General features: G+C 38.3%; 2 protein-coding genes and 1 long non-coding RNA gene across 3 annotated transcripts; 1 reads left to right on the top strand and 2 right to left on the bottom strand.

Annotated features, from left to right (window-relative positions):
• Nucleotides 1-4220: 4220 nt before the first annotated feature.
• Nucleotides 4221-4829, bottom strand: LOC140013804 (uncharacterized). Its single transcript, XR_011820622.1, has 2 exons — nt 4686-4829; nt 4221-4599 (listed from the first exon to the last, which is right to left on the bottom strand). It is a non-coding gene; the product is annotated as an uncharacterized lncRNA (long non-coding RNA).
• An 83-nt stretch (nt 4830-4912) lies between these two features.
• On the top strand, nt 4913-6425 carry LOC113715509 (uncharacterized). The gene is made up of 2 exons (XM_027239733.2): nt 4913-5252; nt 5441-6425. The coding sequence occupies exons 1-2, from the start codon at nt 5067-5069 to the stop codon at nt 6149-6151; spliced, it is 897 nt and encodes a 298-aa protein (XP_027095534.2). The 5' UTR covers nt 4913-5066; the 3' UTR covers nt 6152-6425.
• A 7253-nt stretch (nt 6426-13678) lies between these two features.
• LOC140020235 (calmodulin calcium-dependent NAD kinase-like) lies at nt 13679-18088 on the bottom strand. Its single transcript, XM_072071558.1, has 9 exons — nt 18016-18088; nt 17718-17903; nt 17367-17590; nt 17169-17230; nt 16546-16767; nt 16222-16348; nt 15018-15337; nt 14634-14778; nt 13679-14450 (listed from the first exon to the last, which is right to left on the bottom strand). Exons 1-9 carry the CDS (start codon nt 18086-18088, stop codon nt 14211-14213), a joined length of 1599 nt encoding a protein of 532 aa, XP_071927659.1. The 3' UTR covers nt 13679-14210.
• Nucleotides 18089-18957: the final 869 nt, after the last annotated feature.

The raw sequence follows: 18957 nt of genomic DNA, 5'->3' as shown, positions 1-18957 counted from the left end.
TTAAAATTCAGTATGATATTAATAACTATTAATAAAATTTTATATATGTATGTAGTTATAAAAATTACGTTGTCTGTCATACTTCTAATATTCAATTCAAATTACAAGCAGTAGTAGTAATTGAGTAGTTTAATTCGATGAGGCAGAAGAGTCGTCGAGCGGAACGAGTGTTGACAAAATTCCCGCGGCGAGGGAGATAATGAATGAAGCGGCGGCGTATGGCAGCTAAAAAAGTCGTCCTGCGGGTCAAGCCATCGGACACTTGGACAAGATATTAATTACTACTACTTGGGATAGCGAAGAGAGAGAGAGAGATAGAGAGTGATGAATGGTGTTTGGGGGTGGGGTCCTCTTGAGCATGTGTAGGAAAAAACGAAGCAGTACGGATGGAGCACGTGGATCTGCGCGCCGGCAGTTAAGTGGAAACGGTCAGACGCCTCTTCATCTGGACCCACCCCGCAGCGGCCAATCCGACGAGCGTGTAAAATAAAATCACCCACAACTCAACCATTACTCGATCTAATACACCATAGTATCACAGGCAGACTACCAGAGTTTACAGTAATATACATATGCACACCCTCGCGCACAAAAATGTCAATTTTAAATATAATTAAATAATTTCGTTGATCAAATTATAACCCAATTAGGAGAGCTTATAATTTGTACACAAGGTTATAACCATTTTTTTTTTTGGAACAAAGGTCAATGGTAAGAGAGGAGGGACAAGGACCCGCCAATCCGATCCTCTCCTAGTGTGTACTAGACAGTCAGATATCGATTCATATGCAAAACGAGTAAGGATCAGAAAATGACTAACTCGCAAATATGAAACTGGTTAGTCAAATGCTTCATGGACGGGTATCACGTGCCCCTTTCTAGTACTGAAATGAGGTGTCAAGTAATCGATTGATTTTTTTCCCCCATAATAGTTAAGTACTCAATTGTTGAGCACATTATGTTTGAAATCAGAACAAACAAAAATTAGGTCCTTTTACAAATTTTTAATTTCGAATTATTATTTTTTCTCGGTGTTGAGTTGGTCTAAAGTCATCTGAGGTTCTCCAGAGTTTCCTGGCAAATGTGAGCGGGCATTTCATCAAGCCCACAAATGCCTACCTATTCGCGTATTTATAAGGAATGCCCACAAATGTAAACCTCAACATCAAGCCCACCTCAAAATCGTGGCATGTGTATTCATAAGGAACCTCGGACCCAGTTCTAAATCTCTCAGCCATTTCGCCTGGTCCATTCAAAAATTTTTATGGGCCTAAGACCTACTAATAAAGGTGTGTCCACATTGGCCTACTAATGACAGTGACTCTACATATAGAAAAACTTAAGTGAGGCCCAAACAAGGCATCAATCCCCGTGACCTCATTGTCCAACCCAATACTGTTTGCAAGTCCAGCAACTCGCGACACACCCAAGGTCTGTCAACGGGGGGTTTAAATTTTTTGGGTTCTGCGTAATTGTTTCAACAAGGTAGCATAAATTATCGTAGCTTTGACTTTCCGTAAAAGAAATTTCCAGCAAGGCCCAAACTTAAAGTCCTTGTAAAATTCATGATTAAGAAAACGGACCCACGAGTTTCTGAAATTGCGGCAATATACCCAAATTTGAAAAAAGTGCTAGTGCTTAACTCTAGCAAACATCCACATTGAGGGTAATGTTCACAATATTTAGAAAACAGAGTGAAAATTACACCCATGGTCCTTAATGTTTGAGTTTTTTTATCTTTTGCCTCTCAAACTAGATACTCGAGTATGATCATTTATGCTTAAGAAATTGCCTTTATCCTTTTAATATGAAAGGTTTCTATTCTATAACCTACATTGTACAAAATTTTGATGAGAAATACATATGTTGTTGTCTATTCAACTGCAAACACTTGAAGTATGCTCTGCTCGGTATATGTGTGATAGAATGTGGGAGAAAGATATACTAACAGGTGATATGATGAATCAAACCAAAAACTCATCCTGCAGATGTTTGATAATTCAAGAAAATTGATTTCTTTCTTCATCTATTTGAGAAAGTAATAGTGAAAAAATGTTTAGTTTATGCAATACAAGGAATGTGATGCATTGTAATATGTAACAAAGAACAATAGCTTTGTACATACAACATTTATATTTTGCTCATTGGAATCAAGTGTAGTGTAGGGTAAAATCGATTATTCCACTTACAAGGTGACATAGCACTCCAAGCTATCACGACACAGGAGTTGCTCTTGATTTCCACACCATTCATTGCGATTCTAGGGCATGCTAAAGACTTTATTGGCCTTCTAAGATCTATTTGAGCCAGTTGTTTTAATCACCGTGAGTTGTTGTTCTAAGCTATGTGGTTAGTTGATCCCAACAATTTGGAACATGGGTTATACTCATTTTATCCTTTAGCGTAACCACTATGATTGCTATTGCTTGATGTCGTTAATGGCATTGTTATGAAGAGTTTTGGTAGGATGTTCTTAATTCCTCTGTTTCAAGTCTATGGCAATAATATGCATCTTACTATTTCAACAAGAAGCTTTTAATACTGGCTTTAACTCATGTTAGTTTTGCTCATATTGATTGTGTAACATGTTACGTCTAGCACCTTTTTTAGCTCATGTAGAAATTTAGCATGATTTGCCTATTGAAAAACCCCTTTCATGGAAGGAAGGAATATGGTATGTAGGCATTGCAAGGAAAGAGAAGTCACTTTATATATTGCAGTACAGACCAAAAACTTCACGATGACTAGTATAGCCATTCAAGGGTCAGATTTGGCTTCCAAATTCAAGTCTTTAGTATTATATCAGGTGCTCTGTGCTATTAGATGAGTAATTTAACAGTTATGAGCAGTATTTTGGCGTCCAGTTCATGAGAGTTTGCCACATGAAATGACTAGCATGAGAAGACACGCAAACCAATTAGGAAACCAAACAATCGTTATATAGACTGGCTTTAAAAGTTAATAATCTCAGGTTCCAGTAGAGTAGATCTGCTGAAACCTGTAGTAAAAGCATCTTGCATTGTTTGACTGCTCAAATCAAGTATGTGTCATCATCGCATAAATGCTGTCATTTAATGTCGGGATTTTCTACACAGTTTAACTAAAACAAACTGGGGTTTAAGTTAAAAAAGTTTTACACTTGTGAAACAACCGACTAAAACTCAAATAGATATCTACGTAAGTTTTACTAGTTTTTACTGCTTTGACGTTAATTCATTCGTTCTTTTTTTTTTTTTTAACATAAAAAACAAATGAAGGTTAGAAAGTTTGGTGATTTTGTGCAATGGATGCTAACTAGTTACTAATAGGCAAAGTTGCACACACTCCCAACCACGACCAACCACTTGAAGTTATCCAAACTTGCTGCGTTAATCTTTTGGTTCTTCTTTTAAGTGCTATGGCAGACATCTAACAAACTTCAGAACGCACAAAATTTTGAGTTTGATTTCGTAATCAAGAGAGTTTCACAGAACCATAAGCAATAAAGCTGATGCTTTTTTTTTTTTTTTTTTACCACGAGTAATAGTCTTTATTAGCAAAATAAAACCATGCATGTACAAAAAAAATCTTTCTTTCTTTTGGAAAACCTTGAATGCGCTTAGCAACACCATTAGATTGTTGCATGATACGTACATGTTGTGGAGTTATGCTGTCACTCGAGAGGAGCAAGTAGTGAAAACGGAATCGTTCAACATGAGATGAGAGCTTTTTCCCCTAAAACAAAAGCTACCAATAGGTGAACTTTTGCTACTTACATTATTATTGGTAGCAGAATTATGAAGTCTTGATTTTGGTAAAAAGTTGATGAATAGATGTACTAGTAATCTGGTGTTAATATCAAAGGAATTTGATTTGGACGGGACAATTCATGCCTGTGTATTGTATTGTATTGCTAATGAGAGTTCGTTCCTCGGACTAATGCTGTTGAAATACGTGCACCGTACCAAATAGTAGTACATCAACGAACACAAAAGCAACCAGCAGCAGGATCTATTGCAAGATTTTGGTGTTTAATTGTAGGAGATTTAGCAGATAAACCATGCCATTGGAGCAGCAAGAACCAGCTTCTTGTGTGCAGAGCACTCTTGTCGCACAACTAAGTAACATTGCAGCAAAGCATAACACAAGGAACAAAAAATTTTTAAATTTTTTTTTCCAAGATTCAACTTATGGGTTGGGTGATGAAGATTAACGAACTGATCTAGCGATGACTATTTACATTTTCTGTGAAAAAAAAAGTATGGGATCGGACTCAAAATGTTACAAGAAAGTGCATGGGAAATGCTTCGGTACAACTCGATGCATGCACACACTTGGTAGAAGTGTTCATCTTGAATGACGCCCAAACGAATAATTTTCCACCAAAATGTTATCGGTTATTCACAGTTCTTGATTCCACGGATTCCTCAGTTAAAGGAGTACCAAACCTGATCTTGAAATCGGAATTTAACTTGAAACATTCTCTGATAATTCTCCAAAATCACAATACACTCCAGGTAAACCTTGGTCACGACCACTTTGGCTTCTGAGCAAGATATCTCCTCAACGGATTACTTTCACGGGGAACGTGAATGCTCTCCGGAAAGCTTATGAAATTTCCTAACGTTCAAAAAAAATCTCATCAAAATCCATCGAGTTCATCTCAAGTTATGCCCAAAACAATGGAGCACAAAAACACAACTCACCGGACCAATGCAAAACAGGCAGGTTTCTTTGAATCCCAAATCCAAGTCTGAGCACACCACGCGTCCTAAGCCGTCGATGAAATTTAATCCGAGGGTCTAAATTCAAAAATTCACAAGGTTCTCGATCCGCGTCAAAGGCCTCTCCGCCAATCAGCCCTCAGCTATCAGATATGAGCTCTTCAACACTTTGTATTTATATGCTCCCATTTTACCACCTTTGACGCACACCTCACCTCTCCTCTCCTGCAATCTGGCTGCTAGTATCAGTTGGCTGGATTCAATTCCACTCTCTCCATCTTAGATTCATCGTTTTAGATCGAATTTTGTCCTCTCTCTCCCCAATTCCCCGAACCCTAACCCTCGTTTTCCCGATATCTGGGAATGGCCACCGAGGAACCAGTCACCGTGGTCGAAACCACCGCAGCCGTGGAGGTGGAGGCCGAGGCCGCTCAGGAGGAGAATCCTGCCCCAAAGGCCGCAAAGTCCAAGAAGGCCAAAGAGCCCAGGGCTAGGAAGCCCCCTGCTCCAAGGAAGCGCGGTGCTCCGACCCATCCTCCTTACTTTGAGGTATACCTATATGTTTGTTTTCCGTATTTGGGTACCGTGGTGCATTTTAATCACTATAAGCCTTTAATTGCTTCTAGATCTTCCTTTGGCTTTTTGTTTTGATTTTGACCTGGGAAGGGGTGGGGGAATCAATTTCGTGATTTTAGATCTGACATTTGTTTCTCCTATGGCGAATTTGTCCCTTGCAGATGATCCAGGATGCGATTGTTACGTTGAAGGAGAAAACAGGTTCTAGCCAGTATGCCATCGCGAAGTTCATCGAAGATAAGCAGAAAAACCTTCCTTCTAACTTCAAGAAGCTGTTGCTGGTTCAATTGAAGAAGCTTGTGGCGTCCGGAAAGCTGGTGAAAGTCAAGGCCTCTTACAAGCTTCCGCCCTCTCGGTCCAAGCCTGCAACTGCGCCGGTGAAGAAGAAGCCGCTACCAGCATCCAAGGCCAAGGCTAGCAAGGCTGCCACCACCAAGGACAAGAAGGCCCCGGCTAAGGCAAAAGCGAAGCCAAAGGCCAAGGCTGCTGTTCCGGCCTCATCAAAGGCTAAAGCCGCTGCAGCAAAGCCCAAGCCCAAGCCCAAGCCAAAGCCAAAGGCCAAGCCAGTTGCTAAGGCTAAGCCCACTGCCAAGCCCAAGGCGGCGGCTGCTGCTGCTGCAAAGCCCAAGGCTGCTGCCTCCAAACCCAAGGCTACTCCAGCGAAGCGCAAGGAGGCTCCCAAGTCAAAGCCAGAGAAGAAGCCGGCGAAGGCAGCCCGGACGTCAAGTCGCACCACTCCAGGGAGGAAAGCCGCACCTCCAAAGGCGGCGGCAAAAAAGGCGCCGGCCAAGAAGGCACCGGCAAAGAGCGTCAAGCCAAAGACAGTAAAGTCACCGGCGAAGAAAGCAACGGCCAAGAGGGGGAGGAAGTGAGAGAGAGGAGAAAATAGTTGTTTGTTGTAGGGCTAGAGATGTAAATGTGGTCATGTTTGTGGGCGTATTTGCGCCCGTAGGAAAAATATTACAGAACCGGGTTTTTTTTTTCTTTTTTTGGGGGGGGGGGTTAACATTTTCATTTTAATTTTTTTAGTTTTTCTTTTTTTTTTTTTGGCTGATATAGTAGTCACGGTGACGGTGGGATTGAAACATGGGGTTTAGGTGTAGTGATAATGTTGAATCTTTAGTGAGATGATGAATTTTCGTAGCATTTTATGGTTCCACACATTACATTTTTGGCGTTCTGCTCATATTATTATCGTTTCGTTTACTATTTCACTTTCAGTAGTCGTCTTCAAAAATCGTTGGGAGCTACTAGCACTTGGTTTGGCAAAAGTGGTGATTAGGGTTTACGGGCAGCACAAGTTAGGAAGTGGGTTGAATTGAAGCGATGGTCCGGTGAGATTGTAAAAATTACGGGTTAAGATAATAAAGCAGAGGCGTCCCATGTACGCCATTCTGGTGGTTGCGTTGCGTAATTTGCAGTCGGGTTTGAGCTTTTGCTTGAGTGAGTATGAGACACGTATTTTTATTGATCATATATCATTCATCGGAATTGTTTCTGCTAGTATTTTCTTTACAACTTTCCCCAAAATAACGATTAACATTATGGGCCAAAGACAGTTCCCGACTTTGCCATGCATTTTAGGAAATGCAGTAAGAGTCATTTTGGGATTTCTATATATGGGACCCTAGAAAGAGCTATTAATGGCCCCCATGGTTGAAGGATAAAAGCTTGAACACAACAAAAAATATGCGCAGGCCATAAACAACCAGCATATCTTTCTCAGGTGATCAAACTAAAAAACACTTGTCTTCGTGTTTACAGTAGTCATACTATACGCATAGACCATCAAATTCTGCTTCTGCTTTACTTGCTCCTTTATTTGCAATGGGCTGTCGCTATTGCTGGAACTCTTCGATGGTTACAAAGACTTGGCTGTTATTAATACTATTGATATCGATTCAAGCAGTAGATTGTTGGGTAATGCTGTCTCTGCATTTATTGTCGTCTTGGCACTTGCAGTGGATTCAAGTTAACTGCATCATAATTGCTGTTGCCTAAAGAAAATATACTACTTCTGCTATCGTTGCACAATGCCTAGTATTTATCCGGTGTTTCTGCTTTGTTTAAGAGGAATGAGCGTAGATAATCCCTGTCAATTTTAGACATACAAAGTCAATGCATTCACATTTTTATTTGAGCTAGAAACCTTCATTAAATAACTGGGGCTGCGGAAAATTGATATTTTGCAGTTCTGCTTGCTGAACATTGATGGAAGTGTCAGTGTTCTGAGGATTCACATCTGGAAGATTACTATTTGTGGAGGATGCTACTCTCTAATATTTGTCACTGATTCCCTGGGCATTAAGGTATCATGTCTGGGTGCTGTAGATTTTTACAGCTGATTCCATGCACGACGTGAGAAGGAAGTTTTACTAATTCATCTGTCTCTGGCTAATGAAAGTGATACTAATATGCATCCATGGCTAGCGGGACTACACTCAAGGAGGCTATAATCATCCGGAAACCAGATCCATCTGTTCAGGCAGCTTAGGACCTAATGAAAGACTTTGAGATATGTGCAGAATTCATCTGGTAAATCGTTTGGTTGTATACTTGCATTTGCTGGTCTTCAGAATCATTGTCGTTAAAAGACACTAGTTATTTTGATGCCCTTGAATGTGAACGAAATGGAACTGTAATCTAATCAAGCAACTGGGGTGCTAATTTACTTCTCACAGAGAATTTCCTACCTTTTGAAGAACTCTCTACTGCAGTCAAGGCTGAAGCTGAAATACAAAGTTGACTCACCAGAGGTAGTTTGAGTTCTGAACTTCCTTCTGTCTCATGGGAAAAAGGAAAAGGGTGACATACTGACATTTAGCTTATCAAAAGCCTCCAGAGAAGTCATTTGAGTTTTTATCAATATGAGGTTTCACAGTTTTAAATTAAATGCTGCCGGGGAGTCACAGACGAAGCAGAAACTTTCAGTAAAACCAATTGGAAACTTTGTGAAAATTCCTCTGAAATATTCGGGTGATGTTAATGCTGTTAAATGAAACGAGTAGCTCGAAATCTCAAATGGGTTTGACTCGATAATGCTCGAGCTCGACTCATTAATTTCAGTAAACGAGTCGAGTTTGAGCTAGAAATATACTCGATTAATTAAGCCGAGCCAGCTCGAATTGTTTGTTATTCGAATAGTTCGTTTCGGCTTGATAAGAAATGGCATATATGTCATTTCATAAAACTTGTGTGATTGAATTGTTGCATTTGTATGAATATCACCAAAATTGACAATAAAAGTTGTTTGAGATTTTGAGCTCGAGTTACAAGTCCTGTTCATCGAGCTGATCTTGAGCACACTTCAAGGCTCATCCACTAAGTCGAGTGAGCTCGAGCGTTGCTCGATAGAGGCACGAGTTGAGTTCGAGAATCAAATACTCGACTTGACTCGACTTGGCTCGATTAACAGTGTGATGTTAAGGCAGCTTCACATTGTCCTCTTGACAAGTTGTTAAGAAAATGCACAACATCCTGTGCCTGTTGTCTTAGCTTCCGTAGCTTGCCAGTAAATCTCTGTTGCACTTCCTTTTATGGATGGACTAGTTTCCTAATAGTACAAATGACTTCCGTGTTTTATTTCTGCACATCTTAAGTTCTAGTTCAGGTGCCCCTTCTAAATTCTATTAGTTAAACATACAGACTACTATGCCTTTGGAGGATCATCACCATATGTTCAGTAGGACTTCATTGTGCTCGAATACAGCTGGTACACTCATCTTTCTCATGCCAAAAGAATGACGTCTTATAGAAGTGAAAAACTGTCACCTAGTCAAGTGTAGAATGAGTAGGACATGCTTCTAGCTTATCAAAATTTTAAAGTTTCTCTCCTAATTTGGTTGCCTACCATGCAAGTCATGAACATCAAGAGCTTTTCTTTTCTAAAGGATTTTGCTTTATTCCATTTCATTTTTCATTTTTACTTTCTGGGATAGTATTCCAAGTTTTTTTGTTTGTTCTACGTCCTTCACAAGCTATCGTGCCCCCATACCCACTCTTTTTGTTTTTTGGCATTTGTATCAGTTTCTTCAATAGAAATACAGAACCTCCATAGATATATCATATTTTTCATAGGAGTCTTTGGTATTTATAGAGTTGGCAGGGTGGTGGAACAATTGTTCTGTATTTGTGTAATCTATTCAGTAGAATGAAAGAAAAGGATAAAACTAGGCCCAGAAAACATGTGTGTGACTCTCATTAGTAGGACTCTTACATGATGAATCAATGGAAAATCAAAGGTGTATATCAAGATTATGGTTTGCATCTTTCTGACTGATTGAATGCACTTCTCATATCTGCTTGTGTGTGTTGTTGCCTTATTTTTTTTCCTTTTTAAATAATGAGACCCTGGTAAATGATGTGTTATCTGAGCGCAATAATTACACCACGTTTTAAGCCTCTTCAGCATCACTAGTTATAGCCTAGTTAGATTTCTAGGTAGATGATGTTTTCTACATGCATCTCTCTGATTTTTTGGTAGATGAATTCTGTACAGATAACCTATATCTACCTAATTGATGTACCAAGTACTAAATTACTCTAATGAAGTGCATGATATGTTTGGTTTAGTTGGCTCAGTATTATGTTTAAGGACATTGGTTTGTCATGTCCAAAGTCGGTTTTGTCTTGAATCTGCATATGCTCACCGATATTTTGCAGACTGTTCCTGTTGTGCTGTTGTGCCATTACATCTTGTTTCTTCAGTAAACGTTACCACTGTTATTTTGATCCTCTTAACTACTGCATTTGTAGGAGCATAGAGTGTAGTGAAAGCCAGAGAACTTTGTCATGTTAAATGAGTTATTTTAGTTCATGTAACAAGAAGGCTTTCAGCTTTCTTTCTTGCAGTTGATACTTCATTTTGTTTTAATCAATAGATTGCATGAATCAACTAATAGGAACCTAATTTTAGGTCATTCTCACCGCCAAAACTGTATCATATGCATACCTGTTATGTAGTAAAATGAGCTCTATTCAGGTTCTCTCTTTCTCTCTCTCTCTCTCTCACACACACACACACACATGCACAGGGATACCACTTCACCTTATTTGTTTACTTTTTTGCTCTTATTGTCCATTTGTTGTGGTTTGTTTCTTCTGGTGGTTTATTAGGTGCCTGAGAATTTGCATAAACTGTTTTCTTTATATATCTAATTCATGCTTCTTTGGCTGGCATATTACATCACAAACAAGTCATGCTGGTCTGGCATGGGTGGAGTATGACTTAAATGATAGGTAAGGAGATGCTTATTGTACCCAAACATAGACTTGCTAGCAGCAGGTCAGAAGTGTTTAGACAGTCGACTTTCCATGTAGTTTAAAAGCAGCAAAGATTAGCTCACATCGTAAAGAAGGATTTTCTCTTTGCTTTCAGTATCACCTGCGAAAAACCAGGATACTTTAACTTTAAGAAACAAGACGATCAGAGTTTTTTATTTGGCATTTTGCATTCATTGATGTCGAAATGCTTGGAGCGACAGGAAGATTATCACTAAGCTTCAATCTCTTTGATATTGATTATGTGCACAGAGTTTTGATCTACAATGAAACTAGACCCTGTAAACAATTAGCTTCCAGACTTCACGAATCAATTACTTGCTTACCACAAAAACAGTGCATATTTTTTTTCCAAGGAGATATCAGGTTATGTAGTTCAAATGCCTTTGTGGAGTTTAGTTAGTTTGCTTCTATTTTAGAATGGGGTAGTTAATTATTTACAAAATCTTGTCTGCACTGCTTTGGCAGCCCTATAGTATTCATAACATGTACCAACTTATTTTATAACAGCAGTTTGTTCATCGCAGAGTTTGTCTCGTTAAAACATGGTTACAACATTGGTGTCCTGGATTACGTTAGGATATTTGTCTTGCTGAAAAATTTCAATCTGATTACAATGTTGTTTCACTCCTTTCACATGAATTGAAGGTGGATCAGTGTTTACAAGTTGCTAATGTCCCAGGATGTAATACATTTCTTGATCTCTATTTTCATTTTGCAGTAGCTTCTCTGCAGGGACTTGATATATAGGTCTGGAGCAAGATGTGATTCTTGTATGAGGAGCCTCCTTCATTTGAAATCCTCGTTCTTTTATTTTTCTAATGTCAGTGCAGCTATTGATAGTATAAATTGTGTGGGAAAAGTAAGAGGAAAGGCTGGGTTTAGAGATTTACTGCATCCATTTGGTGTCTGGTCATTGTTATTGCTGAAAATATATTTGTGCAATCTCAGAAGTAAAGGGTGCAAATGTTCTTGTAAGGTTCAATATTGTCAAAATCACTTTGCAGCACTTCAAGCTGATCTAGTGTGGGTTTCTTTGCTATTTGGTTTATTCTGTGATTTTAACTGTTCATGGTTACATGACAGGACACCATTGGGTTCTTCCCATGTATAATGTTTCCAGCACTTTCTCACTTGAGTTTCTGATACTCGTGTGGAAGTATTGGACTAAATACATGACCAAATTATGCCCCTGTAATGTAGGTTCACATAAACTGAGCCACAGAAACTTTGTTAGTTACAAATTCATTGAATAATGTCATTTGTAGATCTTCCTTTTTAGCAACTTCTCCTTAGGCTTTATGACATCAACCTAGGCTCTCTAGTTGTCAAGTAGTTTTGCTTGTGGTTTTGTCTTTATATGGTCTCTCTTTGCCTGGTTTGGTTGCTTCTCTTGCTTCCCTGTACTTTCTTTTCCTTTCCTAAGTAGATTAGTGGCTACTACTTTCTGGAATTGAAGATATGTATTAATAAGGTAAAATAGAGATGACAAATAATCATTAGTCATATAACTGTTATCTGCCTTCTGATATGCACTAAGATCAACGTTGATGGAAATTCAAGAGATAACTATGTACCAGGCTGATTTGTAGGATTGATCAGAAATTTTGTTTCTACTGGAGGATATATAGTTGGCTGTTGGGGGAAGTTGCAATTTTTCACAAGCATGGACTCAGTGATGAGAAGCATTCATATAAGATGGTCCTTTTTTATTTTTTGAAAGGTCAGATAATCCTTAATAAAGGAAAGGAAAATGAAGGGAATGATTTTGTATTCGCTAGACTCACAAAACAGTTTTGGAACTTACTAGAAAAACTCATAGATTAAGAGCTTTAGTTAAAAGATTAATTATAGATCTGTTTTACAAGGGTTACAGTATAAAAATGACGTACTTGGAAACCAGGATACAATGTGGGTGCTGATCAAGATGAAGTGGATACAGTATCAAAAGAAGCACCAGCCAGCATCAGACTGCTGTATCTGTGCCAATAGATCTGGGTACCATTCGAGGGAGCTGGTTATGCAAAGGGTTTCAATCTTGCGTTGTAGCAAAAAGGAAGCTATATGACAGCAAGTGGAGTATTTGAAGAAAGTTCTAAATCTTTCAGTTGTTACATGGGAATATTCTAATTAGTTTGGTATCTATATTGACAATAAACTAGATGAGTAAAGGAGGAATTTCTTAGTTGCCCTGAGACAAGGAGGAGTTCGGGGTAAAATGATATGAATTGAAGTTGGAAACTCCTTAGACAGAATAGTTCAGCTTTGCTAATTGGCTCTATCTGTTAACAGAACTGACCAACTGATTAGTTACATACCTTATCCATTCCCAGTTGGGTTGCATTATTGGTTCAGTTCCATCAACTACTACTCTTTGCATTAACAAGATCATAAAGTATTTATGATGAAGAAAAGCATGAATGTTTTTGTCTAGAAAAATGACATGAAAAAGGAAAAGAAAATCCTGATCAGGTAATTTCGATATCATCTTAAAGTAGATCTATTTTTGCAGGTGGAGATCAATAATTTGCTTTAAGCAACACCTTTTGATCTTTAGAAAGTATATAGTGTGTTTAAGTATGTCTTTGCTCTCTACGGCTTTAGAAGTGTTACTCTCAAATGAGCTGGATGCCATGGGAATCCTATCAATGCTCGAGTGTGTGATTGAGTACCACGATTTTAGTTTTTTGACCCCATAAATCATGGTTCTTTACTTCATTACCATATACATCATGCAGATATCTAAGATATCTATGTTGGTCTGCAAAGGTGATTTTGTCATTGCATTTTTTTTCTCTGTAGGTCCTCAGCAGAATTTTCAGATGCTTGTTTTGGAATGGCAGAACATCAATCAGAAAAAGGCAAATTAACTCAAGAGCAGAGTATTTTCTCATTTTCCCATGAACCTGTTGATGCAGTACATAATTTCTTCACATGGTCAACAGCTGCAGGGTTGATGACTGAAAACAAAATGAAGGTAATATTCTATCTATTTGTCAAAGAAGTTGGAACTTGTCTACTACAAAACTCGAAGAAAGGAATAGAAAAATAAAGAAGCCAGTTTAACTGCTTCACTTCAAAAAGTATGAAACGAACTTCATCTAACAAATTTGCAGGAGGTTTAGTACAAAGTAGAAAACTGTCTCATGGATTATTATTAAGAGCATTAACGCCAAAAAAGGTTGACTGTTCAACTCCCTTTTGCCGAACCATCTTCCCAATTTGAATAAAGTACAATAGCACTGATTCTGGTGTTGGTTTTTGGCCAGAATACATATCCTGGGATGGAAGCTTTTTGCTTTTTATGACAAACTTCAAATGATCAGTGATTGCTCTATGCCTGCCATGGCCCAACTGTTCAAGAGATACATATTGAGTACCTAAAAGAAAGCTAGAAGTTGCTTTTTGCGCTTTTGATTTGTTCCTCATAATAGCAAGCAGCCTCAGAAGATTTTCCAATTTCCACATTTCATCTCCTCAAGTGACCCGTGAACGTTAAAGGGAAAGTACAATTACATTCAAGCTTAAATAATTTTATACCCAACATAATTGTTGCTTGTTTGAGAGCCAGCCAGAAACAAAATCCTGTTGACCTTAACGTCAAGATTCATGAACTTTAAGCACTTCAACGAGTCACAGTTGTAGGTTAGCTTACTCTCTCAACCTTTCAATTTTCTGGATTGAATACTTCAGCTCTTTTTGTATGTTCAACCTTGAAGGTGACAAAACTATGTCTTTCCAAATTGACCCTCTTTCACAAGCTGGATGTGGGCGTTTGTAGAGATCATAGATGCAGTCTGCTTCCTCATTTAATCTGCCTACGAGTTTTAAAATACCTATCTCCTCTGGGTCTACCAATAGGGTCTTGTCTTTGTCTTTCCATCCTATCAACTTTAGCAACAACGATTTTGTTAGTATCAGATATATTTTTTACCAGAGTACAATAAACATGTATTGGGATCTGCACAAATAAGATAAGTCTAAATTCATGGTTTTTAGGCATTCAGATGGGGCTAAAGGCTCATGTAATTTCTATTGTGCCTGCAGAACACTAGAAAATACAAAAGATTGTACCTTGGCTGGTCCTTCTAAAGCATTTGTGGAATATAATCTGGCATTGTCTACGAACTGGCAATACGTTGTAAATGCATTTGCAAATCTCTTGTGTGATCTTAACTGTGATTGCACCCTGACTGCTCTTCTACACATGATGGCTCTCCTATAAGCATAGACAAAAGGAAGAAACATACAGGTAACCATGTCAGTCTTCTTTCTCCCCCACCTGTTTGAAAGTTATGAGTTAAGGCACTTTGCTTCTTCCTGTGAGATTGAACTTGATTGCCTGACCTTTTAAAGGAGCTTTTAAATTAGTTAAAACTTGTTTAGTACAGTTTATTTCTTCCTTTTATCTACTTCGATAGTTGTGGATGTTAAGAATCGCAGAATTAATTCACATACCTTATGCCTCTAACAACAGCCAAATAAGCATCACATACGACTCCAACTAACTCTATCCTGTATGGTCTTCTCTTTTTGGATCCATTACTCTCTTGTTCTTCATCTATCTGTTCCCAGTATTTTTCAGTGACAACTCCATCTTTATCAACCTTGTAACCTGCTCCCATGCGGTAACGCCTTCGATGGACATTTCTGGCCATCGTTATTGTTTGTACAACAAATGGCACCCAGGAGAGTGTGCCATCCATTATCACATCTCGTCCTTCATTGAGTGCTGTTACTAGGAGGGATGATGCTGCATCAGTAGATGATTGGTGCACCTGCACAGTGAGAATATTTTTCCTGGATATCAATGTCCATATTTTGTCAAAGATTTTATAAAGAAACAAGAAATTCCAAAATGCAATGGCAGAATAAGGGTGGAATCAAGGTCTGAACCATGTGTAGGATTAATGACCTCAAGTGATACTGACATTTGGCTGGGTTCTACCAATGACAAATAATACAGTTGATGATGATTTTTGGCTGGATAGGACAAGCATCAGGAAAATCTCGGTGCATCTCATAAATTGCATGATTTAGAGTTCCAGATTCTTGAGTCAGCTTCTTGGAATGTTCAGTTCTCATTTCCTTTTGTGGCCTATATAATTTTTTCTCTTTCTTTTAGTTTCCCTATTTTGTACCGGTTCTGAACTTTTATTTGAACTACTTGTGTGTCATATTCCTGCATCATATCATGCTGATGGCTAATGTAGAACTAGGGATGTGACTTTCTGTTCTTAAAGATCCTTGAGCATTTGAGATAGCACTAGTGTGTTTCACGAAAATGAGGTGGACTTTTGTACTTGAGGAATCTTTAGTTTTCTTCAACTAATGGTAAACTAGGAGAGATTCTATTGGTGCTTTCAAAGATGCCCATTTGGAAACTACTCGAGGGGCAAAGAAGAGATCACTTGAGGGGCAGAATAGCAGTAACAGGATCTCTGATATGTAATTATTGTATTGGTGCACTTATATTTAGGAGTCAAACGATTCCCAGTAAAGAAATTTGAGTTGGAGTTAGTATTTAGAAGAGGTGATCTGACACGTATCAGATGGTAAGCCGGATGGTTTATAGCTCTACAAAAGTTGATTTTAAAATTGATATTTTTTTTTCTGTTGAAGTTTTCAAAATGGAGGCACAGGAAATGATTGAGCAGCATACCAATTCAGCAGTATGAAGCATGTCATGATGGCCACTAGAGCTTAGGGCTTTGTAGATGACATCTGACTCCTTGAAGGCGTCTGCTTCTATTACAACAGAATTTCCTGATGCCCCCACCCAGAATGGTCTGCACGCAAGTTCATAAAGGCAAAAGTAAGTACAAAATTCACACTTGCAGTTATTTATAGACAATACTTTTAAACTGAGCACAACTCATGATTTTAACTGCACAGGAGGTTGAAGTTGGCTCTTGCTTATTTGATGCTGTATTTTTATTCTCCTGTCTTTTGGATAGGGAATTTTATCACAGTTATGTGCTCTTACTCTTTGAGAATGTCCTTAAGCACTGTACTTTTCCCAGCCCCCATCCCGCCCCCCATAAGGAGGAGGACCGGACTTCTGTCTTTGTGAGCCATAGGAACCATCACATCCGTGCACCGTGAATCATCAGTAGATACCAGTCCAATGGCTCTCATCTCCTCCACCAATGTTGTGAATACTCTTGCAACTTTCAAGTTCTTGGTTACCCTTTCAATCCTCTGTTCCCTTCACAAGCAAAGACAAAAAGTAAGATCGGTTAATGGCAGTCTTGATGGAAGTAATCAATTAAACAGTCCAGTTGCAACAAATATGGCATCTGAAATCAGAAAATTACATCTCTGGAAATGTACATTTTTGGATAATATTAATGGTTTGTGACAATTTGGTCTGTCTTCTTTATCTTCTCTTTCGTGATATCCCTTTAATTAGTTTCATTCTGTCTTCTTATGAATGTTTTACATTTTTTTTTTTTGGGAGCAACTTGATTTTATTTATGGTTGTTGCCACAAATGAAGGGATGTCGTCAGGAGATTTATGCTATCGTTCGAAGTTATAATACCTAAAATTGAGTTTGATGCCTGATGCTATTTGTCTTGGTGTGTGAACGTGTCGTCTATAATAGATACCTTGTGGCTGCCATCACAATGTGCTTGAGCTTCTTTTTGGGCTCGGAATCAGTACTCAGCACCTGAGACATTATTGTGCAAGGAACATGGATGTTCCTGTTAATACTGCCGGGAAACTAACCGGTAACTCGTTTCTTGATTTTATCCTCTACTCGTGTTGGAAGATATATGTATATGCAGATATAAATGCTACGGTACCTGGCTGACCATGTAAGGAGCTTGGGACCAGTGAAAGGCAAAGTAACTGAGAATGCACCTCTCAAACTCTTCCACCAGCTTTATGAAGAGCGAATCGGCCTCTTGCTCGCAGGCAAAGAAGTTATATATCTCTTCCTCACACCCTTCTGATTTCCTAAGGTATTCAGAAGCTAACTTGCACAGGGTCGGACACTGCCTTCTATCTGCAAATCCCATTTGTCTAGCTGCAAAACGCATGCATGCACGTGGATATGTATAGGGATGTATCGATCAACTCGGGGTAAACAAAAGGAATCCGACAGATAATTCCACGAAATAGATTAAAGACTTGACGCCACATTCATCAATTACCTACGTAATATGAGAATTTCTCGAGCTTAACGACTTGCCCGGATTCTGGAATTCTCATCTTCGGTATGATCCTGTTGTCACGTATTTTCTTCAGCCGATAATGCATCGCAGCAGCGACCATTAATCCAACCGAAGAGGCTATAAGGATCTGAGCATATGTGGGTTTGGAACTGATCCCACTAAGATCTGAGAGACAGCTCATATGGAATCATGATCGGGATCACAGTTTACAAACATGATTTTGCCCACACACACACACAAAACTAAGGATCATTAAAAAGTAATAATGGCATTGTACCTTTCTGCATGTCTTGTTTGTCATCCAGAAAGAAACGGAGGGAGAAAAGTTGCTCGAGATTTGAGATCTTCATAATATTGCGCGGATGAGGGAAACGCAGAATCTTCAAAGCTATGATTGCAATATTAGCTGCTGCAGTTGAATCGTTATGGTCGTTTTCGCCTCTACAACACGTGTTAAATCGACCAGCAGCTTTAATATCATTTCTTAAACTGGTAAGAGAGCAAAACGGGATGATTTAAGAATGCAAAAGTTGAATTAAATTAAGTCATACTTTATAGTAGGGAAAATGACCTCGTTTATCTCTCACATTTCGCAAAAATATTCTTTTCGTCTCTTACTTTTAAAATAAAGCAAATTCGTCCTTGACATTTAAAAATTAAATCTATTATATCCCTGAACTAAACTTAATTTTTAGTACGAATCAAACCATTCAATAATCCAGTAATAAATTTTGGAGATAGAATTGATAGATTACTCCGTCAACTTCATCATATTCACATGAAATTTATTAAACCAAAAAAATAAAAATAAAAATCATAACATAAAAGGCCATTCTCTGTCTTGGAATAGTAGGATTTCTTTTTTGGATAAATCTTTTCATGCACCGTTAGTATATCCCCTTGCGAGTCTAGATGCGTATCATAAATACAAAATTTGGTGTTTAAATTTAAATTGAAATGATATGGAAGATACATAAAACCGTCAGTGTAGGAAAGATTAATTCTTCTGTTTTATATTAATAATTTTTTTATTTTCTCTTTTTGGGTTTATTAAATTTCATATGAATATTAAGTTGAGTTAACCAAGTGATATATCAATTATACCTACAAAATTTGTAATCAGGTTGATAGGTGGTTTGATTCAGATTGAAATTTGGATTCAGGAATGTAATAATTTCAGTTTTTAAATGTTAAAGGCGAAATTGTTTCGTTTTAAAAA

This window comes from Coffea arabica, chromosome 1e, assembly GCF_036785885.1.
Source record: "Coffea arabica cultivar ET-39 chromosome 1e, Coffea Arabica ET-39 HiFi, whole genome shotgun sequence".
NCBI classification, from domain to species: Eukaryota; Viridiplantae; Streptophyta; class Magnoliopsida; order Gentianales; family Rubiaceae; genus Coffea; species Coffea arabica.
The sequence above is the reverse complement of the archived record's forward strand: the minus strand, read 5'-3'. Positions and strand labels throughout refer to the sequence as shown.